Source organism: Erpetoichthys calabaricus, chromosome 9 (genome assembly GCF_900747795.2).
Source record: "Erpetoichthys calabaricus chromosome 9, fErpCal1.3, whole genome shotgun sequence".
Classification (NCBI taxonomy): domain Eukaryota; kingdom Metazoa; phylum Chordata; class Cladistia; order Polypteriformes; family Polypteridae; genus Erpetoichthys; species Erpetoichthys calabaricus.
In genome coordinates, this window is record NC_041402.2 from 113,904,319 (window position 1) to 113,928,681 (window position 24,363).

General features: G+C 37.4%; 1 protein-coding gene across 4 annotated transcripts in view; it reads left to right on the forward strand.

The window, feature by feature from the left end:
• The window catches only part of LOC114658054 (uncharacterized), a 107,281-nt gene that overhangs the window by 57,577 nt on the left and 25,341 nt on the right, over positions 1–24,363 (forward strand). The window contains exon 3 of one of the 4 annotated variants that reach the window (XM_028810076.2): positions 4,878–5,845. The exons of the other annotated variants lie outside the window; for them this stretch is intronic. Within the exon in view, the coding sequence (XP_028665909.1) occupies positions 4,878–5,537 (660 nt within the window). The 3' untranslated portion in view covers positions 5,538–5,845. Of the gene's footprint in view, positions 1–4,877; positions 5,846–24,363 lie in introns of those variants that run through there. 4 annotated transcript variants of the gene reach the window in all.

A 24,363-nucleotide genomic window follows, 5' to 3' on the forward strand; every position in this document is an offset into this window, starting at 1 on the left:
TTCACAGATTAAAAGAAAGGCAGTGCGACATCTAGATTGTAATTTTGCTTCAAAATTTATAGATACTTTGAGTAAGTTAAATGTAATTTTAGAAACCCATTAAGATCAGTTAACATCAAATGTAAACATGGAAATCATTTTACCACAGCTAACATCACATTTTAATATGACCTCGAGAGATGCTCTAGATGCAGTGGCTCCCCTTAAGACAAAAGTGATCAAAGCACATAGAAACTCTCCCTGGTTTAATGAGAACACACAAGCTCTTAAATCAGAGTGTCAAAAACTGGAGTACAGAAAAGCAAAACTGTAGGTCTTTCATGTTGCATGGACAGAGAGTGTCAAAAAATATAAAAAAGCTCTCTTTAAAGCTCATTCAGACTACTATTCTACAATAATAGATAATAATAATAAAAATCCTTGGGTGCTATTTAGAACAGTGACTAATTTAACAAATGGGAATTCAGATCTACAGTGCAAAATACCAACAGACATTAGCAGTACAGACTTTATGAACTTCTTTAATGAGAAAATTAAAAATATAAGATCCCAAATCTCAGCATCACAGTGCAAACCAAATACTAGCTTGGCAGACTCTGTCTCACATTGCATTCAACACTTTATAATCCTGTAACAGAGAAAGAAGTCATGACTTTAATTTCTGAAATGAAACCTACTACTTTTTCCCTAGATCCAGTGTCAACTAAACTAGTAAAAAGAGCAATGGATGTTCTTGCAGTGCTTACTCTTAGCATTATTAATAGTTCATTATTGCATGGCACAGTACCTGATGCACTAAAAGTGTCAGTCATCAAACCATTACTTAAAAAGTCAGACCTAGACCCACACATACATAATAACTATAGACCCATTTCAAATTTACCCTTTCTATCTAAAATACTTGAAAATGTAGTCGCCAATCAACTTCAGTCACACCTTAAACATCACAATGTATTTGAGAAATTCCAGTCTGGTTTCCACACTGGGTATAGTACAGAAACAGCACGCGTGTTGTAAACGACATTCTGATACCCTCTGATGAAGGAAACTCCACTGTAATTATGATGTTAGACTTAAGGGCAGCATTTGACACCAATTCTATTCTACTATTGGCACCATTCTATTTTACTGTACAGGCTAGAAAATGATGTTGGGCTTACAGGCAGTGTCCTTGCCTGGTTTAGTTCTTATTTATCAAATCGATTCCAGTATGTACAGAAATGTGCTGACAGTACTCCATCACTATAGAAAGAACTGGGATATGGTGTCCTGCAAGGCTAAGTACTGGGACCTTTACTGTTTTCACTTTACATGCTTCTACTGGGATCTATCATTAGAAAACATAATATTAATTTTCACTCATATGCAGATGACACCCAGTTATACCTTTTTTTTTAAGACCAAATGAAGTTTCTCAGATGTTGTCTTTAATTAGTTGTGTTAGTGAATTAAAGGAGTGGATGGATAAGAACTACTTGTCTTTAAACACCGATAAAACAGAGATGTTAATTATAGGAGGAAATGATGCTGACCACAACAATATTTTTTTCAATCATTTAACTCAGTTGGAATCACCATTAATTTTACTGAATCAGCCCGCAATCTAGGAATTATCTTATCTAACATGTCATTTAAAGCGCACATTACAAAGTTGCCTAAATCATGTTTCTTCCATCTTAAAAATGTTGTGAAATTAAGCCATTTTCTAAATAATCGGGATTCTGAGAAATTAATTTATTTCTGGTAGGATTAACTACTGCAAGGCAGTGTTCACTGGATGTTCAAACTGTTCTTTATACAGCTTCCAGTTAATCCAAAATGCTGCTGCAAAAATTATTACAGGATTACAAAAATACAAACACATAACTCCAGTTTTTAAATCCTTACACTGGCACCCAGTTAAGTTTAGGGTAGATTTCAAAATCCTACTTTTAACATTTAAAGCCTTAAATGGCCAAGGTCCGGCTTACTTATCTGAACTTATCATATCTTACAAACCAGAGCGCATATTAAGATGTCAAGGTGCTGGTCTGCTTATGATTCCAAGGATTAATAAAATAACAGTGGGATGTCCTGCTTTTAGTTACAGGGCCCCTAAACTGTGAAATGGTCTGCTTCCTACTATTAGAGATGCCCCTTTGGTCTCAGTTTTCAAATCCCAGCTGAATTCTCACTACTTCATTTTAGCGTAGCCCTACTAAAGCTGCTGATTAACTGTACATACTGCATCTCTGTTGTTAGTCATTAGCACTAAAACATAAGTAATAATGATTGTAACAGCCAATCTTAGAAAGTTAAAGTTTTGAGTTAAACTCATATTAATGTTTGCTTAATTTGAATAAAATATAATTTCAATAGACAATGGTATAGTCTTTTCCCCCTTACTATAACTGAAAAACAGTGTGATAATAGATTTAGTTGTGTTTAGAACAGGTCCCAGTAAGCAGGGACTTGAAAGACCCATTTTCTACTTAGAAATGGGATAAGCATACAGTTTTCTGAACGTCTTGAAATGGTTGAGAAACGTTTTGAAATGGTTCAGAAATGTTAAGCAAATAGTAACGATTTGAGATGTAACAAGATTTAAGCTTTGAACAGAACTTTTCTTAATAAAAATTTTCTTTTTTTTACTATTTTAATTTTATTTTTTGTGTGAACTGTTTTACTTTGAAACTTAACTAAACTTTTAAAAACGAAGATATTTTGTCTGTGGAATCATTTCTACGCGTCAGGCTTTTGTTGAATCCCATTTTTTGAGTCGAGCTGCTGAACTTTGGTAACTTTGGAAAAACGGTGCTACATTTTTGTCAGAAAACTTGCCATCTGAAGGCCTTGAACTCGAACTGGAATCTACCATCTGAGGACAGAGGACGCTTCTGCTCCAGAACTCGTCAACGAAAGAAAAAGAACTGAGCTATTCTGAAGTACTGTGCTCTTATCTTCTATCTCTGCATGTTCGTAAAATGAAAGCAAGGTCGCCGTACCTGAACTTGAGAAGATTTAAGAGACTGCGATATTATAAAGACATTGTGGATGATCGTTTGTGCTTTTGCCTGAGTCACTGAAGCCTCGCTGTAAGGAAGTAATCTTTGTTGGAACGTTCCAATTGTGACGAAGTTGCTGTCAGGAAACATGCTGCCAGTCATACGAGCTGTTGTCATCGCAATGTCTAAGCATAGCTCAGGTGAAGTCAGGAGTGATCTAAGTACGGACTCAAAGCCAGAGAAAGTAATTGGAGATCTTAAAGATCATGTAAGTAGAAGGAAAGATCAGCTTTCTGTGCTTATGACTGAAATCAAAAGCCTTAAAGATTCTACAGAAAATCATGTAGAAGTAGCAGAAAGGCTTGAAATTTTTCGTGAGACGCACAGTCAGAAAGAGGAGCTGCATAAAAGGCTACTATCAGCATTAAGAAAAGAAGGTGCGATTAAGAAACAGAAAACGACATTCGCTGAAAGCTCTAAGAAATGGAACAAATTTATTGACGCTACAGCAGCATGGCTGAAGGATACAAATAGTCTGTTAACACATACATCTGACGAACAGCTAGTTAATCAATTCGAACAGATGCAATTGCAAGAACAGGATCTCACAAAGTCAAAAACACGAAAGTCGTCTCCTCAGTTAAAGCGCGCTCTTGATATTAAATGTGACTCTATTGCTCAGAAAACCGCTGCCGCATCATCACCTTCTTCAGCAGTGTTGGTTGAACAGTCGACACTTGATAGTATCCTACAAATGCTACATGAACTTAAAGTTAAAGTGGAAAGACAGGAACGATCCACGACTAGTGCAAAAACTGACACTCAGAGCTCCAGAAATGATATACTAGATGTACTAGTGCGGAATCAAGTCGAATATCAGAAGAATCAAGCTGAATGTCAAAAAAATCAAGCCGAATGTCAGAATGCAATCACTGAAATGGCTAAATCGTTAACCCAAGAAAAGAAAGCTACTGATCCACCACCTCCTGCACCGCATGGTGAAGTATCACACAGACAGGTCCCTTTATTTTCAGGTGACCCAGTGACTTATGCAAAATTCATCAGAGCCGTCGATCATGCTGTAGTAACGTATTAGCAGACCCACAAGATAAATTAGATTACTTGATTCAATATACAAGATGTACAGCTCAAGAAATGATTAATGGTTGTGCACGACTGCCACCAGATCAAGGTTATGAAAAAGCTAGAAAGCAGCTTGAAAGTTACTATGGCAACCAAGCATTTGTAGTAGATGCATACATAAGTAAAGCATTGAAGTGGCCTCAAATAAAACAAGATGATGGACAGACCTTGAGAGACTATGCAACCTTTCTTGATAACTGTATGGACTCTATGACTAAAACAAGAAATCAAGCTGCATTTACTATCAATGAAACGTACCGTACTATACTCTCAAAGCTCCCATGTATGCTACAAAATATGTGGAGAAATGTAGCTTATGAAATTGAAGAAGAAGAGGATAGAGAGATTGACATTAGCGATTTCACTATCTTTTTACATAAACAGGCTAAGATGTTTATGCATCCTATTTATGGCAGTACAGAGATAAAGGAAAAGACAGACAAAGTTAGGCCTAAGTATGGACAGAGATCAGGAGGTATCTACACTACAAGTATATCTGATACTACCAAAAAGGGGACTCAAGAAATCTTTGTCAAAAAGACTGTTAATGATACACGTGTATTTAAAAAGCCTTGTGTATTCTGCAATGGCCAGCATACTCTTGCTGAATGGAATAAAATCAAAGAACTGACACATAAAGAAAGAATTGACTTTTTAAAATCTAAAGGTTTATGTTTTCGCTGTCTCAAACAGTGGCACCTTGGTAAGAACTGTAAAGAAAGAATTAAATGTCAGACATGTTCTTTTCAGCACCCAGACATCCGGCATATCAAAAAAGACAGTGGAGCAACATCTAAAGCTACAGCCAATGTGGCAATACCTACTGAAAAGGAGACAGAGACTGGAACTTGTACCTTTACTGGGGCCAGTGAAGAATGCGCACTGCAAGAAGTTCCTGTTAAGGTAAAATCTAAGAAAAGTGAAAGGTATGTAGAAACATATGCCTTTATAGACCTCTGCAGTACAGTAACAATTTGCACTGAAAGGCTCCAGAGACAATTAAGCCTTCAAGGGAGAAGAACACAAGTATTCCTCAAAACTATGAGTAATTATGATAATGATTCAAAGATGCTAACCCAATGTTCTGTTTTATCAGATTTACAAGTCTGTGGTCTCAATGATGTTGAATATATTGATTTACCAAAGGTCTTTTCACTGGTCTCCATTCCAGTGAACAGAGAAAGTATTCCACTACAAGAAGATATCGATAAGTGGGCATATCTTAAAGAGGTACGTCTATCTCGTATGGACTCTGAAGTGGATCTTTTAATAGGAATCAACTACTCAGAAATCTTAGAGCAGTCACGAATCATACCTAGCCAAGGAGGTGGACCTTGGCCCGATCATACAAGATGGAATACTGAGAGTTGGAGGAAGACTCTGCAAAGCTGCAATGCCCGAAGAAGCTAAACATCCTGCAATTCTTCGCAAGCATTCACATGTTGCTTCTCTTACATTGCAGCACATTCATAAACAAATCGGACATTGTGGGCGCAACTATGTGCTCACACAGTTACTCCAGAAATACTGGATACCTCAAGCAAACTCAGCTATCAGAAAAATAATTTCAAAGTGCACAACGTACAGAAGATACAATGCGAAAGCAGGTGAGCAAAAAATGGCAGATTTGCCAGAAGACCACCTAGCACCCAACCAACCACTGTTCACTAATGTTGGAGTCGATTATTTTGGCCCCTTTCTAGTCAAAAGAGGACAAAGTCTAGTCAAGAGGTACAGAGTAATCTTCACGTGTTTAACAACCAGAGCTGTGCACATAGAGATTGCACATAGCTTAGACACTGATTCCTGTATCCAAGCCATACTCTGATTTACGAGTAGAAGAGGACAAGTTAAAATCATGTGCTCAGACAATGGAACAAATTTCGTTGGAGCAGAAAGAGAGCTACGAGAAGCTACTTAAAACTTGGAAATCGGTAACGCTATGATGCAGGAAGAAGTCAAATGGATTTTCAATCCACCATCAGCCTCTCATCAAGGTGGAGTGTAGGAAAGACAAATCAGAAGCATAAGAAAGATCTTAAATTCAACACTAAACCAACAAACACTTGATGATGAAAATCTTCATACAATGATGTGTAAAGTGGAATCAATAATCAATATCAGACCCCTTACAAAGACATCAGATGACCCAAATGATTTCGAACCACTCACACCCAATTACTTATTATTAATGAAGACACAACCTGAAATGCCACCTGAACTCGTTTCAGAAAATGAACCATACCCAAGAAGATTAAATTAAAAATTAAATACATGGCTGATTTGTTTTGGAAAAGATGGACAAAAGAGTATTTGCCAATACTTCAAGAACGTCAAAAATGGCTTGCACCAAGAAGAAATTTTGAACCAGGGGACGTTGTTTTAATTGTAGATAAAGCTACACCTCACAATTCCTGGGTAATGAGTCGAGTCATCAAGACAGTGCCAGATGCCAAAAGTGCAGTCAGAAGAGTTTGTGTGCAGACCAAAAACAGCACACTGGACAGACCCGTGAATAAACTGTGCTTGCTTCAAGAAACAGCCAATGTTTGAAATATGAAATTTTTAAAATGTTTGTTTGCAGTGTTATTGCTAAGGATTTGAAAACAATAATTAATGTTAAAGTAAAGTAACTGGCTCATATTGAAGTAAAGTATAATAATTGTATCTGCTCCGGCATAGCCAGTTAGGGGCCGGAAATGTAAGAACCAATCTTAGAAAGTTAAAGTTTTGAGTTAAACTCATATTAATGTTTGCTTAATTTGAATAAAATATAATTTCTTCCATAGTCATAGACAATGGTATAGTCTTTTCCCCCATAAGTTAGTAAGAGATAGAACCTTCTTACTATAACTGAGAAGCAGTGTGGTAATAGATTTAGTTTTGTTTAGAACAGGTCCCAGTAAGCAGGGACTTGAAAGACCCATTTTCGACTTAGAAATGGGATAAGCATACAGTTTTCTGAACGTCTTGAAATGGTTCAGAAACGTTTTGAAATGGTTCAGAAATGTTAAGCAAATAGTAACATTTGAGATGTAACAAGATTTAAGCTTTGAACAGAACTTTTCTTAATAAGAATTTTCCTTTTTTTTGCTATCTTAATTTTCTTTTTTGTGTGAACTGTTTTATTTTGAAACTTATCTAAACTTTTAAAAACGAAAATATTTTGTCTGTGGAATCATTTCTACGCGTCAGGCTTTTGTTGAATCCCATTTTTTGAGTTGAGCTGCTGAACTTTGGTAACTTTGGAAAAACGAAGCTACAATGATGGTTATAATTTGTTACAAATCCTCACCTATTATGTTTCTCTTCTTGGTACTCAAAAGTGGTACTTGGTGCCACTGCCCTACTGCGAAGTGGTTCTGCAGGCCTAAGGTAAAGTAGTCTCTGATGGAGGATTGCAGGAAACATTGGGTAGAGGGGTCCTTTCATCAGATTGGCTGGCCAGGTGCTGACTCAGCTGTGGAATGGCCAATAGGGGGAGGCAGCTTGATGGCCAAAGTCTCCAGGACTCTGAACAAATCCAAATCGTATTATGCAATATAATCTACTGTTATGTTCTGCTCTTTACTTGTAATATTTCTATTACACTATTATATTGTATTGAGGATTACTTGTGTTCTGTTCTTTGTATTGTAATGTACTGTATTGTATTTACCTCCTTTTTTGACACCCACTGCATGCCCAACCTACCTAGAAAGGGGTCTCTCTTTGAACTACCTTTCCCAAGGTTTCTTCCTTTTTTTCTGTACAAGGGTTTTTGTTTTGGGGAGGTTTTCCTTATCTTCTTAGAGAGTCAAGGCCAGGGGACTATCAAAAGGCAGGGCCTGTTAAAGACCATTGCAGCAGTATTATATCGTTGTTAGTCAGTAGAGTTAAACATTTCAACCTGGACAGTTCACTGAATTCAACAAAATTTATCCTATCACCCGTATAATGTACACATTGTGTATATATTTTTACAATAACAGTGTTTTTTTTGGTTAATTGAACTGTCAATTGGAAACTGGAATATTTTAAACAATCGTATAATGTACAAATTGTGTATATATTTTTACAATAACAGCGGGTTTTTTTTGGTTAATTGAACTGTCAATTGGAAACTGGAATATTTTAAACAATTTGCAATCTCATTTACAAAAATGTATTGTTATTGGTGGCGCACATTTGAAAAGCATTATTTTTTTAATGTTGTTTTCAAAAGGGGGGTGGCACGGTGGTGCAGTGGGTAGCGCTGCTGCCTCGCAGTTAGGAGACCCGGGTTCGCTTCCCGTGTCCTCCCTGCGTGGAGTTTGCATGTTCTCCCTGTGTCTGCGTGTGTTTCTTCCGGGTACTCCGGTTTCGTCCCACAGTCCAAAGACATGCAGGTTAGGTGAATTGGCAATTCTAAATTGTCCCTAGTGTATGCTTGGTGTGTGGGTGTGTGCACCCTGTGGTGCGCTGGCGTCCTGCCCGGGGTTTGTTTCCTGCCTTGGCCCTATGTTGGCTGGGATTGGCTCCAGCAGACCCCCGTGACCCTGTAGTTAGGATATAATGGGTTGGATAATGGATGGATGGATGGACAAAAGGATAAATAAGCTGTGTTAATTGAATAAGTTTTTCACTACTTCATTCCTTAATTGGTGCCATGAGTTAAATTACAAAATTAAGAGACCTTTCATACTGTGCTTTCATAAATCATCATATCATTACACCACACCTAAAAAAATTCTTTCTCTGAGCTAAACTAAACCCTAAACTATGCAATTCCACTGGAATTCTACGAGGAAGTAATAAAAGGATATGATCAAAGTGGAGCAAATGATATTATTTATCTTGACTTTCAGAAAACATTTGATAATGGGGCACATGAGAAGTTGGTCATCAAACTAAAATAATTGGGAGTTTAAGGTGTAGTGTGTAGATGGATGCAAAATTGGCTAAGACACAGAAAGCAAAGGGTTATTTATGGTCCAAGGAACCTTATCAGAATTGGTTGACATTAACACTTGTGTTCCACCGGGGTAACTGCTAGGGCCACTGCTATTTTTAATATACCGGTATATACAGGTGCTGGTCATAAAATCAGAATATCATGACAAAGTTGATTTATTTCAGTAATTCCATTCAAAAAGAGAAACTTGTATATTAGATTCATTCATTACACACAGACTGATGTATTTCAAATGTTTATTTTTTTTAATGTTGATGATTATAACTGACAACTAATGAAAGTCCCAAATTCAGTATCTCGGAAAATTAGAATATCAATTAAGACCAATGCATAAAAAGGATTTTTAGAAATGTTGTCCAACTGAAAGGTATGAACATGAAAAGTATGAGCATGTACAGCACTCAATATTTAGTTGGGGCTCCTTTGGCCTGGATTACTGCAGCAATGCGGCATGGCATGGAGTCGATCAGTCTGTGGCACTGCTCAGGTGTTATGAGAACCCATGTTGCTCAGATAGTGGCCTTCAGCTCTTCTGAATTGTTTGGTCTTGCGTATTGCATCTTCCTCTTCACAATACCCCACAGATTTTCTATGGGGTTAAGGTCAGGCGAGTTTGCTGGCCAATCAAGAACAGGGATACCATGGTCCTTAAACCAGGTACTGTTCTTGATGCCTTGACCTGCCAATGGATTAAAGAAGAAGTGCCTTCAGCCAAAAAAAGGTCTGGATTCTGGAAGATAGGAGTATGGCTGTGTCAAATTGAAATTGTGCCAAGATGTTTCTCAATATTCTGTCAAATTGGGAGAGCAGATCAGAATAAGGGGCTCAAAGTAAGGAGACAAGACGTTAATTTTACATTGGTGAAAAAAAGAACAGAAGGATTTGGGGACACCATGTTGCATTCAACAGTGTTTCTGGCTAGTTTATTTGTTGGATGATTTAACCAAATCCATATTGGTCAAATGGTAAATGCTTAATGATATAATTCTACTTCTAGTAGAGATTATGCCCACCAAATCTTGGTACAAGTCAAATTGGAGTGCTTAATGTAAGGTTTCTTACCATTCCACAGAATTGGATATGAAAGAGATCTAACTTCTGACTAGGAAGGACTAGAAGGACCATGGCACTGACAAAGTTAAAATGAAGGACTATCTTCATTTTGGTAATTGGCAAGCAAGAATGAGAAGACAGTGGAAGAAAAGACCATGAGAAAATTGATTCCTTGACACTCTTAAAAATACAATAGTAATAAGCTGATGTCCTGCACAAAAGGAAAAATGTCAATGCCCAATTAGGAAGGATGGAAGGATACGTTGCCCAATTAATCTTAGAGCCAGACAGGGTTTCAACATTTTAAGCAGATTAAGGATATGAGGAATATCAGAATGGAAATTAGGTTTCAGGTTTAGGTTTATTTGTCATATATAGGTTAACACAGGGTCAACATACAATGAAATGTGTATGACGAGAAAAACAAGTCACTCAGCGTAGATCTAATAAAGCTAAAAAAATAATTAAAAAAAATTACAAGTTAAAAATAGATAAGCCATATAAAATAAAATATGTACGTTTTAAAAGAAGTTATAGAGCAATATGAGTTGAATGAGCAGCAAGTACAAATGACAGTTATTGCACAGATAATGTTTTATGAGTACAGATGCATATTCCATAAAGTGCAGATGCATGTTCCAGTCAGTATTCAGAGTGTGTGCAGGTACAGTTTGTGTGTGAGTATTGCAATGTAGATGTAATGCAATGTAGGTGTAATGTAAGTGTATGTAAGTGTTCAGGTGTTGCTGTTGAGGAGTCGAATGGCCTAGTGGTAAAAACTGTTCTTAAGTCTTGTAGTCCGAGCAGCCAGACTCCTGTATCGTCTGCCAGACGGTAACAAGGAGAACATATGGCGTGCTTAATGGCTGTGGTCCTTTATGATGCTACTTGTCTTACGCAAGGACCGATGGAGGTAAATGTCTTCAATGGCAGGAAGACTCTTGCCCGTGATGTGCTCTGCTGCCTTCACCACTCTCTGTAGTGATTTCCAGCTGCTGGCAGAGCAGCTCCCATACCAGACAGTAATGCAGCCCGTCAGCAGACTCTCGACCACACTCCTGTAAAAGTTTGAGGTGATGTTGGCATTCATGCCAAACTTCCTCGGCCTCCTCAGGAAGTAGAGCCGCTGGCGAGCTTTCTTAACCACGGTGTCTATGTGAAGGATCCACGAGAGATCCTCGGTGATGTTTACTCCGAGAAACTTGAAGCTGTTAACCCTTTTAACTTATACGCCGCTGATGTAGATGGCCTGGTGTTCTCTGCCTTGCTGTTTCCGATAGTCCACGATCATCTCCTTGGTTTTGCTGACGTTAAGAGACAAGTTGTTATCCAGACACCAATTACTCAATGCCAGCACCTCCTCTCTGTAGGCCGTCTCATCGTTGTCAGTGATAAGGCCTATGATGGTTGTGTCGTCTGCAGACTTGATGATGGTGTTTGTGCCGTGTTTTGCAACACAGTCATGGGTGAACAAGGAATACAAGAGGGGGCTAAGCACACAGCCCTGCGGCACTCCTGTGTTTAAAATGAGTGATGAGACGTGTGTTTGCCGACTCTCACCACCTGGGGCCTGTTTGTGAGAAAAGAGAAAATCCAGCTGCAGATGGTCGTCCCCAACCCAAGGTCGTCAAGCTTCAAGACAAGTTTTGAGGGGATGATGGTGTTGAATCCCGAGCTGTAATCTATGAACAGCATTCTTACATATGTATTTCCTCTTTCCAGGTGGGTGAGGGCAGTGTTTATTGTTAGCGCAATGGCATCCTCTGTAGACCTGTTTGCTCTGTAATCAAATTGGAGAGGATCCAGCATGTCGGGGAGGGAGGAGCAGATGTAACCTTTGACCAGTTGCTCGAAGCACTTCATAATGACTGATGTCAGTGCAACTGGGCGATAGTCATTCAGACAGGAGACCACCGGTTTCTTTGGGATAGGAATGATGGTGGATGCCTTGAAGGAAGTGGGGACCACTGACTGCCTCATGGAGAGATTGAAGATGTTGGTGAACACACCTGCTAGCTGGTCAGCACACGCCCTGAGGGCACGGCCTGGGATGCCATCTTGTCCCGGAGCTTTGTAAGGATTGACCTTTTTGAAGGACCTTCTCACGTCAGACGTTTAAAGGATCAGAGTGACAGACTCACTGCCCCCTTGAGGATATAGCACCTATTGGCTGCATCAAAACGAGCATAGAAAGTGTTGAGCTTGTCTGCAAGACATGCAGTGGGCTGAACACTGACTGTGTTTTTCTTTTTATAGTCAGTGATGCAGCACAGTCCATTCCACAGGTGCTTGGTGTCAGAGCTGTGGTTGCTTGACTCCACTTTGTCCCTGTAGTCCCATTTGGCCTTCTTGATGGACCTCCGGAGGTCGTATCTGGCTGCTTTGTATACACCAGAGTCCCCTGAGCCAAAGGCAGAGGTCCGCGCCTTGAGTTGCCATTGATGTTGCCATCAGCTGCATCCTCAAACATCTGCCAATCAGTTGTTTCAAAGCAGTCCTGTAAGACCCCCTCAGCTTCACTGTCCCATTTGTAGATGTCCCTGTAAACCGGTTTTTCCTGTTTAAGTCTTTGTTTATATGCAGGCAGCAGCAATATAGAGCAATGGTCTGCTTTTCCAAAAGCTGGTTGAGGGAGGGATTTGTAGGAGTCCTTGAATAAGGTGTAACAATGATCCAGTGTTTGATCACCTCTTGTGGGGGGGAAAGATGTGCTGATAGTATTTAGGGAGAACTTTCTTTATGTTTGCTCTGTTAAAGTCTCCCAACACAATAAATGCTGCTTCTGAGTTAGCGTTCTCTAGTTCACTGATAACATCATACAGTTCATCCATAGCCAAAGCTTTATCAGCTTGTGGGGGGATGTAAACAACTGAAAGGAGAACTGAACTGAACTCCCTCGGGAGGTAAAAGGGTCTAACTTTAATGGTCAAAGGCTCGAGAACCGGTGAGCAGTGCGTTTTTAAGACACACACATCCGTAGCCCACGAAAAGTTAACCATAAAGCACACACCCCCTCCCCTTGACTTGCCTGAGTCCTTCGTTCTGTCTCCCCGATAAACCAATTACCAAGTAAGAGCAAATTTTCACCAGCATTTAAAGAAATTTTATGGCAAGAAGCATGAGCTGCAAAAGTCAATTAGCTTACTAATTAATGCCTTCACCAGACTGTCCACCAACTGTCCAGCGAAGTAATCTGTTTATCACACTGTTTTCATCAGAAGAAATCTTTCTTTGATTAACTTTTATTTTTTTCTATGTTATTTTGGAGCATACCAAACTCAGCCTGGAAGCTCTTCTGTATGGTGGCAGACAGCTGATTGACAACAAAATGCTTCAAAATTTTAAAACGAACCTCCATATTTGAACCATCACCATGCTCACACTCTGTATGCTGAGACAGGACTAGAGATTTCAGCGTGAGATCTTCTTGAACTGGACACCTTGTATTGATTCTAAAAGAGTATGTATACATTTTTACTCAAAAATTCAGTTTAGCATGGTTGAGAGTTGTAAAATTAGGGAAATATCAGTATGACCATAAAAGTCCCTTAATGTGTGCCCTTCATTGATCAAAGGTCAACTGGTCTCCTAAAGTCAAAGAAATTATTATCAAAACTGAAGTACAAAACCATAATTATGCCAAAACCAGAATTGCCAGAAGCTGACTGTCATAAGGTGTATTGTCAGATTCGAAACCATACAATGATCTCAAGATGAACTGGCACAAACATTGTGACTCTAAACCATACTAGAACCTGATGCCAAGTCTTCACCAATATATAGACTTGAGAATAACTGTTAAAAAAAACATTCTTTTCAAATAAATATGGACTTGTACTTCAGTAGCTCTTAGTCAACTCTAGCAAGAACATGGATTATAAGTATGGATGTAAGTATGCTGACATGGACAAGCAAAGAAAAGTGACTTGAAAACAAGCCACTTTTGGTTTGGTGTAGTTGAACTGTTCAAGATTTTAGTTTGGTGCTTTGAAATGTATTTTGACTAATCTACTGGTATAGCTAAATTATGCCAACCCACCTCCTTTCTACCCATCTATTACTCATTGGGTAGTTTTATTACCAAATTCTGTAAGTAAAATGCATTAGGGCAGTAAAATATTGCTGTTCCAAAATATCATTCTTTAAGGCAGTAAAATATTGCTGTTCCAAAATATCATTCTTTAAGGATCCTGACAGTATAGTGGAATTATGTAAACTGATGTTCTCATATTAGAATACATTTAAATTAGGCTAAAGACCACAATTAAATATTTTAAGCTTGATTAATGATTTGTTGTTAGTTAACAAAAAACTTAAAGATTAGATTTGTAATGTTAACAAGTAGATTATACAAGCAACGTTAAGGAAACTACAAAAATATATATTGGTAGTTGAAAGTCATTATTTGTGAAGCAGCAGACGTTGCATGGTGGGGTGGGTGGTGTGCATGCTGTCTCCTGTAAGTGAATATAGTTTTCATCGTGATGAGGCACATAAGGAAAAGTTTAATGTAGTTGCTAAGCTTTTCCAGTTAGTGAGCACTGAATACATTATATATCTATAGCTCCTGCTCATCAATGTCATTCTTTTCAGTTTTCAGTGTATAAGAAGGACAAAGGCCTGATTTATTTAAGGCCATTTACTGACTTGTGTTCATTGCGTCTTGCAGTATAAGTAAAATAAAACACTCTTACAGAGTTTAGGTAATACTTTGATATATTATTTTCTAAAACTTCATGATTATCCTCACAGAAGGCAATGATTAAAAGAAATGTCATGCATTGACGACTTTTTTTATCTGTTTAATGATAATCTCTTCAATTGCTGCCCAAACACACAATGTTTTGAGATAAGCTAACCTGGAACATGGCCAGTTTGAAGAAGCTGGCCCTACAAATTGCAGTTTTAAAGCAACAGTGCCCTCACATGGACAATAAGCCTTCTTTATCAGTATGTATCCAAATAATTCAGCTGCCTCTACACACGCTAAAACATTTTAAAGAAGATGCTTCTGTTCTCAGAAACATATTTTCTTATTTAAAGATATAAAGGATATGGTAATTATGTCTGATCACAGTTCAACATTAAGATATAACTTTTACAAAAGAAATTATGTAAATCTTTGCAATACCTGTTTTATCAAATGTTACCTTGGAGCAGGGGTGTCAAACTCAGATCCTGAAGGATTGCAGTGGCTGTTTTTTTTGTTCTAGCCACTTTGTTAATAACTAGCCAATTACTATTGATAATAAAAACACAATTATTTTACCTCACTGTTGATTGACTTTTTTTTTAAGACTCTGAACTCTTAATTGTATTTTTCCTTAATCAGTAATCAAAGAATGATATGCAAACCAATCTAAACAACATGCTAACTCAATTTGAGTGTCATCTGTGTGTACATCAGGTGAATGGCTAAGAAATATCAGTCAGTTGTGGTACAGAAAACATTTTGATGGTGCCCTCAGAAAATTAAAACCCAACAGTTTTGAAAATGTCAGGTGTGGCAGAATAAAAGCACCAACAACCCATCGAATTAAACAACCGGTTTCACTGATAGCAAGAATTGACTTCTAATTAAGTAATTGGCTGAATTTTGAGGTCCCTGCCTTAGCAGGACATCTGATGGCTTGATTTTTGTTTAGTTTCTAGTTAATAAAAAAAGGAATTATTAAAAGGCCTGAGTTTTAACCAAGCAAGTCAATTAAAACTAACCAAAATCAGCCTGTTTATTTATCAGCATTTACTGGTCACTGAAATAAAAATTTGTAGCCACTGTGGCCCTCAGGGATTCGACTTTGGCACCACTGCCTTATAGCATATATAATCTATCATTACCAGGTCTTTCTGTTAATTTTACAGGCCTAACATTACAAACTTGCAAGGACTCACAGCAACCTGGTTAATTTCACATGCTTTTAGTTTGATAGTCATAATTATCTTCAAGATTCTTTAACTGTTTAGCTAGGGCTTGAAACCAAATGCTTTAAAATATCAAACTATGTGTTAATAGTCCATATAAGAATTATCTCATGTTTAATTTTCTTTAGTAAATAGTCCATGAATCAGCCAATAAATTACCTGTCAACACTTTACAAGTATGTGAATCAAAATACAGTACTTCATCTATTTGAATATCATATAATAATTATAGTACAACTTATTTATCATGTTCTGCAAGTTGACAACATTTAAACACAAATCCACAGAAGTATATTTAACAATTTCTGTTTGTTCAAACACACATGCTTGGTTTCATGGCTGCACAGTACACTCTCAGGATAGACTTTGGTCCAATAGGGAGGGGCTCTATATTGGACACAAGATCATCTATTAATGTTTAAAAGCCATACTCCTGATTATAGTAACAAAAGTGCAAATCTTAGAATTTAGTAGTTCTGTCATTCCTAAAGAAGAGCAAATGTCCATTGCTGGGCCTTGCAAACAATTGTGATAAAGAAAGCATTCCATGGTTGTCATAGTAAACTGCTTACTTTTAGAAAATAAGGTCAATGACTTGCTATGTACTTATTTGATAAACAATTAAATTGAGTTGATTTAAGGGGGGGGAGTGGGTTGGTTAGGAGGTCTAGTGGCCTTTTCTCTTATTTGCAGTGCATAGAGCAATATTACCAGGTGCTTTTTTTGTACTCTTTAAATTCCTTCCACAAAATAAAAACATTGAAACACTTGTAAGAAAATACTTAGAGATTGTTTCTAATACAATTGTGATTTAATTATTTCTCAAGATCCTAATTACAATCATTGATATTTCTGCTCTGCTGTCATTTATGGATTCTTCTTTGTTGAATTCATCATCCCCTTGCTGGATGGTGGCAAGAGCAGGGCTGGTGCCTAGGGCAAACATCATAAGACCCATCCAAACAGGTCAGTTACCAAACAGTTGGTTGGCACACTAATAAGCTTGGCCAAGGGCACAAAATAACCCAGTACCATCAGTGGGCGATAGGCCGTATTTTTCACATCTGTCAGGTGCATAGACTAAGCCTGCTTGTTATGGAGGACAAGTTTAAAGATACATCAAAAAATGATTTAGATTTTTAAAAAATGATTTAGAAGACCCTTAGCCTCAACTTTTAACCCACCATTTCTGCTTCTGCCAAGAAGAAAAATCTAACAAATACGACATATACAAAATGTCATCATTATTTGTGGAGAGACTGCCAGAGACTACAGAAGATATGCATTAAAGTCGGATTATTTTTTGTCAATTGATCCTTGCAATGTCTATTAAACAAGGCTACCCGTGGTATCCCAATTCTTGTTGTTATTTCTTCTCAACATTACACAGTAGAGGGCACCAACTCTTACAAGGTCTGTGGGTGAATCATATGAAAACATACTGCATATAGAAAAAATTGCAGCTAACAAAATCAAATGTGAAGCTGTGATGTCAGATTTGCACGGTAAAATTCAAGTACTTTTAGAATGAAAAAAATGTCAAGGACAAAAGATGTTTTCAGCTGGGTTAGTGTAGTTTGGAAGCAATTACTGGCCAAATATTAGTGGTGTCAAAAATCATATACTGTATGAATGCTTCACCAAAGTTGTAGTTGATTATGAAACTACAATTATAATGATGACAGAAATTCAACAGTACATGCTTTTGCAACATATAAAGTACATATATAAGAAATTGGATCAATTGCACTTACCTGAAAAGGATTCAAACAGACATCAAATCATTTAATCAACTGGAATATAAAGGAGGAAAATAAAAATGACTGAATTTTGGTTAAATGGTTTCTATGTAAATTGAAATTTAGGAGTAATTTCTTATTTTACTGTCTATACACAATGAACAGTCACAATGGTGATTAAAATCAAGAAAATAAAGAAAAATAACCTAGAATGTTTACGTGTGTATTTCAAACTAGATTGCCTATCTAGTAATTTAAACTGAATAAATGAAAACTGTACATGTTAAAACATTTCCACAATTCATTGCTATTACTTTACTTCTGTTTAGAATTATGCATGAAAGTGTTTATGGCCTACTCGCATTTGACCTCAACATTTGCTTGCATTGATTCACTTAAAAATGTTGTATATGCTAACTAATAATTATCAGGGAAACCTATTATTATAAATGTGTGTGGGTGGCAAAATTCAAAACAACAAGCATACGTGGTCACCAAGTGGGTGTATAGATTGGCAAATCACTATCTTCACAGGCTCAGAATCCTGCAAACTTGTTTTAACATGTCTATAAGGAAAATAAAAAATATATAAGCAGAAGTTCCTGTGTGCCTTCAATAACATCTATTTAAGTGTGCATGTGAGTGGATTTCATACTGTATCAGAATGAATGGATAAAAGAATTTTTTGAATATTTTTGGTAATTCATATATTTGTTCATTCTGTGTTTTTGCTGTGTATACAGTGTCATATACCATTTAGTGTTTAATGAAAACAAAGCTGCTAATTTTGATATAAAAATGCAGTCATGACCACTTTCCTAAGTTATCAAATGTAAAGAATAAGGGTGATTGAAGACAGGCAAAATTCCCAAAATGGATTAATTACTTTCAACTGAATTCTTCCAGGGATCATTTGGTTGAAGTGGTTTAGTGTGCAAAGGGATTTTTACAGAAATTGTATGGATTATTTGAGATAGAATAATCCACTAAAGGTGTCTGTTTACAGACCTATTGCTAAATCATCAGGACTAGACTCAAATATAATTAATAATGATGGTCAAAAATATGTGGACATTTAAACATCAAAATCATATGTTTACTGAAAATCATGGGCATTAATAATTAATTCCAACACAATTATAGTGCTAGTCTATAGACCACCAGGGCCGTATACATTGTTCATGTCTGAATTTAGCAACCTTTTATCTGACTTGGCTATAAATTATGATCACGTAGTACTGATGGGAGATTTTAATGTACACATTGATGTGGAAACTGACACTTTTAGCAAATGTTTTACTTATTTGTTAAATTCAGTAGGATTTTGTCAGAATGTCAAAGGTCCAACTCATAATCATAACCACACATTAGATTTAATTATAACTTACAAAGTTGAAATTCAAAATTTAATTATTACTCCATTAAATGAAGTTATTTCCGATCACTACTTAATTACATTTGATTTAGTCCTGCCCTTGCCAACACACTCCCAGATTAAAACAAAGACAGTGCGACATCTAGATTGTAATTCTGCTTCAAAATTTATAGATACTTTGAGTAAGTCGAGTGTAATTGTGGAAAACCATTTAGATCAGTTAACATCAAATGTAAACACGGAAAACAATTTAGATCAGCTAACATCACATTATAATGTGACCTTGAGAGATGCTCTGGACACAGTGGCACCCCTTAAAACAAAAGTGATCAAAGCACATAGAAACTCTCCCTGGTTTAATGAAAACACTCGAGCTCTTAAATTAGAGTGTCGAAAACTGGAACGCAGATGGAGAACAACAAAGCTACAGGTCTTTCAAATTGCATGGACAGAGAGTGTTAATAAATATAAAAAAGCCCTCTTTAAAGCTCGGTCAGAATATTATTCTACATTAATAGATAGCAATAATAAAAATCCTCGGGCACTATTTAGAACAGTGGCTAAATTAACAAATGGAAATTCAGATCAACAGTGCAAAATACCAACAGACATTAGCAGTACAGACTTTTTTTAACTTCTTCAATGAGAAAATTAAAAATATAAGATCCCAGATCTCTGCATCACAGTACAAACCAAATACTAGCTTAGCAGACCCTGTCTCACGTTGCACTCAGCACTTTAGTAATTTTAATCCTGTAACTGAGCAGGAAGTCTTAAGTTTAATTTCTAAAATGAAGCCCACTACTTGTTCCCTAGATCCAGTGCCAACAAAACTAGTAAAAAGTGCAATGGATGTTCTTGCAGCGCCTATCCTAAACATTATCAATAGTTCATTATTCCATGGCACAGTACCTGATGCACTAAAAGTGTCAGTCATTAAACCATTACTTAAAAAGTCAGACCTTGACCCACATATACTAAATAATTATAGGCCTATTTCAAATTTACCGTTTCTCTCTAAAATACTAGAAAAAGTACTCGCCAATCAGCTTCAGACACACCTTATGCATTACAATTTATTTGAGAAATTCCAGTCTGGTTTTCGCACTGGTCATAGTACAGAAACGGCACTAACACGGGTTGTAAATGACATTCTGATATCCTCTGATGAAGGAAAGTCCACTGTAATTATGTTGTTGGACTTAAGTGCAGCATTTGACACTATCGACCATTCTATTTTACTGCACAGGCTAGAAAATGATGTTGGGCTTACAGGCACCGTGCTCGCTTGGTTTAGTTCTTACTTATCAAATCGATTCCAATATGTACAGAAATGTGCTGACAGTACTCCATCATTATACACAGAAGTTCAATATGGTGTCCCGCAGGGCTCAGTACTGGGACCTTTACTGTTTTCACTTTACATGCTTCCACTGGGATCTATCATTAGGAAACATAATGTTAATTTTCACTCGTATGCAGATGACACCCAGTTATACCTTTCATTTAAATCAAATGAAGTTTCTCCAATGTTGTCTTTAATTAGTTGTGTTAGTGAATTAAAGGGTGGATGAATAAGAACTACTTGTCTTTAAATACAGATAAAACAGAGATGTTAATTGTTGGAGGGAATGACGCTGATCACAACAATATTTTGTCGTCATGTAACTCAGTGGGAATCCCAGTCAACTTTACTGAATCAGCCCGCAGTCTAGGAGTTATCTTTGACTTTAGCATGTCATTTAAAGCGCATATTACAAAGTTGTCCAAAACATGTTTCTTCCATCTTAAAAATGTTAGGAAATTAAGGCGCTTTTTTAAATAAACAGGATTCTGAGAAACTAATTCATGCATTTTATCTCTAGTAGGATTGACTACTGCAATGCGGTGTTCACTGGATTTCAAACTGTTCTTTATACAGCCTCCAGTTAATCCAAAAATGCGGCTGCAAGAATTATTACAAGAACAAGAAAATACGAACACATAACTCCAGTTCTTAATCCTTACACTGGCTCCCGGTTAAGTTTAGGGCAGATTTCAAAATCCTTCTTTTAACATATAAAGCATTAAATGGTCGAGGTCCGGCTTACTTGTCTGAACTTATTATGACTTACAAACCAGAGCGCACATTAAGATCTCAAGATGCCGGTCTGCTTATGATTCCAAGGATTAATAAAATAACAATGGGAGGTCGAGCTTTTAGTTACAGGGCCCTAAACTGTGGAATGGTCTGCCTGCTACTATAAAGAGATGCCCCTTCGGTCTCAGCTTTTAATCCCGGCTGAAGACTCACTACTTCAGTTTAGCATATCCTGACTAGAGCTGCTGATTAACTGTACAGACTGCATCTCTGGTTGTTAGTCATTAGCACTTAAACATAAGTAACATGACAGTTATAATTGTATACTAACCCTCACTTATTCTGTTTTTCTTTTTGGTACTCAAATGTGGCACTTGGTGCCATGGCCCACCTGCCAAGTTGTTTTGCCTGCCTAAGGAAAAGTCATCCCAGATGGAGGATCGCGGGAATCGTGGGAAAGAGGGGGTCCTTTCATCGGATTGGCTGGCCCAGCACTGTTTCAGCCGTGGAATGGCCAAATGGGGGAGGCAGCTTGAAGGATGAGGTCTCCAGGACTCTATACAAATCCAAATCTTATTATGGATATATCATCTACTGTTAAATTCTGCTCTGTACTTCTAAAATTTATATTTTTTATTTCTTACTATATTGAGAAATTGTTCTGTTCTGTGTACTGCATTGTATTGTATTGACCCCCTTCTTTTGACACCCACTGCACGCCCAACCTACTTGGAAAGGGGGTCTCTCTTTGAACTGCCTTTCCCAAGGTTTCTTCCATTTTTCCCTACTAGGTTTTTTTTGGGAGTTTTTCCTTGTCTTCTTAGGAGAGTCAAGGCTGGGGGGCTGTCAAGAGGCAGGGCCTGTTAAAGCCCATTGCGGCACTTCCTGTGTGATTTTGGGCTATACAAAAATAAACTGTATTGTATTGTATTGTAATATGAATTTGTCACTCCTTTGCTGTTAACAGCATCCAATCTCCTAGGAAAGCTTTCCACAAAAATTTAGAACAGGGCAGCAGGGACTGGCGTCTAATCATCCACAAGAACATTAATGAGGTTAGTCAATAATGTTAGGTAATAAGCCTGGCTTGCAGTCAGCTTTCCAGTTTACCCCAAAAGTGTCCAATGTGGGTGAGGTCAGTGCAGGCCAGTCAAGCATTTCCAAACCATTACTGCCAATAACTGATGTAAATGAAGGCTGTTCATCTTGTCTTAAGCCTGTGGATGTTTAATAAAGTTGAACTTATTTAAATTATTAATAACAGTTGAGATTAATTATTTAAACTGTTATTTTTTATCCTTGTAACCATGAACCTGTGACCTAACAGCGACAACTGAAATTGAGAATGTAGTGGGTGAGTCCTGTCTGACAGAATACACTCTGCTTTCCATAATACTTTCTTATTAAACAGGTTTGTCAGATTTGAATGTTGCAACCCTGTTCCATTTTACAGTTTCATTTATTTTGTTTCTTTTTGCTAACATTAGGAATTCCAAACCAGGCTAGCAGAAGATAAATAAAGATAGATTCAGTACAAGATTCATAAAAGACAGAAGAGTGGGACTTGCACTAAAAAGACTCAAATAGTTTTTGCAGATGGCTTCTGTATTTTCATTAAAAAGCAGTTTTGAGTCTAAGATTGTCCCCAGATATTTATAACTGAAAATCATCCTTTGAGTCATTTCTGCTAAAAATTCAAATAGCCAACCTTCCACATTGAAGTCCAATTTAAAATCTTTTAAAAGTCTCTTTTCAAGAAGTTCAGGGGTAGTGATAAAAACATATAAGAAGTCTACATACAGGAACCCGGCATGAGTCTTGATACTCTCCAATTTGATATGTAGCAAATGAAGCAATGTGACAATGGCATCATTGTTGTAGAAAATACTAATAAATAAGAGTCTTGGCCATCATTATGTGAAATTCCAACACAGCCGTCCTTTATTTTCACCTAATGGTAGAGCCCACTTCTGCCTTCTTCAAAGCATCATGGAAGGCTAAAAACTCTAAAAGCTTCCTTTAAAAGTTAGATTCATTTACATAACACTTTTCATCCATCCATCCATCCATTTTCCAACCCGCTGAATCCGAACACAGGGTCATGGGGGTCTGCTGGAGCCAATCCCAGCCAACACAGGGCACAAGGCAGGAACCAATCCCGGGCAGGGTGCCAACCCACCACAGGACACACACAAACACACCAAGCACACACTAGGGCCAATTTAGAATTGCCAATCCACCTAACCTGCATGTCTTTGGACTGTGGGAGGAAACCGGAGCGCCCGGAGGAAACCCACGCAGACATGGGGAGAACATGCAAACTCCATGCAGGGTGGACCCGGGAAGCGAACCCAGGTCCCCAGATCTCCCAACTGCGAGGCAGCAGCGCTACCCACTGCGCCACCGTGCCGCCCTAACACTTTTCAATATATTTTAATTTTATTAATCAGCTTTAGATAAATGGGATACTCCAGAAACACACCCCTGAATTAAGTATTATGTAAAGATCCAAACTAGTTAAACATATTAAAAGTCCTCAGTATAAGAAATCAAACTTTTGATATGTAAACTGTTATTACAGAACAAAGTACAAAGTTAAATGTTATATATGATTTCATTTTCTAGTCCAAAATATACTGGTTCAGATGAAGTCAGGGTGTTCTTAGCTTAACAGGCAGGCAGTTTCAGGCACTTTTTTTCTTTCCCTTATAATTTCTCCCTTATGATCTATCAGAACAACTAATCTAAGTTTTTAACTAAGCTTTTAACATCATCATAAGAGTTACCAGATTTATCCTAAGTCTTAGTTTAAAAGGAGATTTTGTTAAATACAGTTCAGTCTTCTTGACATAATAAGAATCATCAATTGCTCTTATCAACAAGTCCTGTTACAATCTAGAAATATTATTGTGGTCATTTTTAAAGAAGGTTTTAAAGTGGTTCAGTATCAAAGGTCATACCCTAGTCTGGAATCTTTATTTTGAGCATGGAGACTGTTTGCCCATGAATGTCCTTTTATTTTGCAGGTAGATGCATCAGGGTAAGGTTTAGGAGTGGTACTTCTGCAAGGAGAAGGGCAAGACAGAAGGCTGGTGCTGTTTATCAGCAGGAAACTTTTTCCAGAGGAAAAAAAA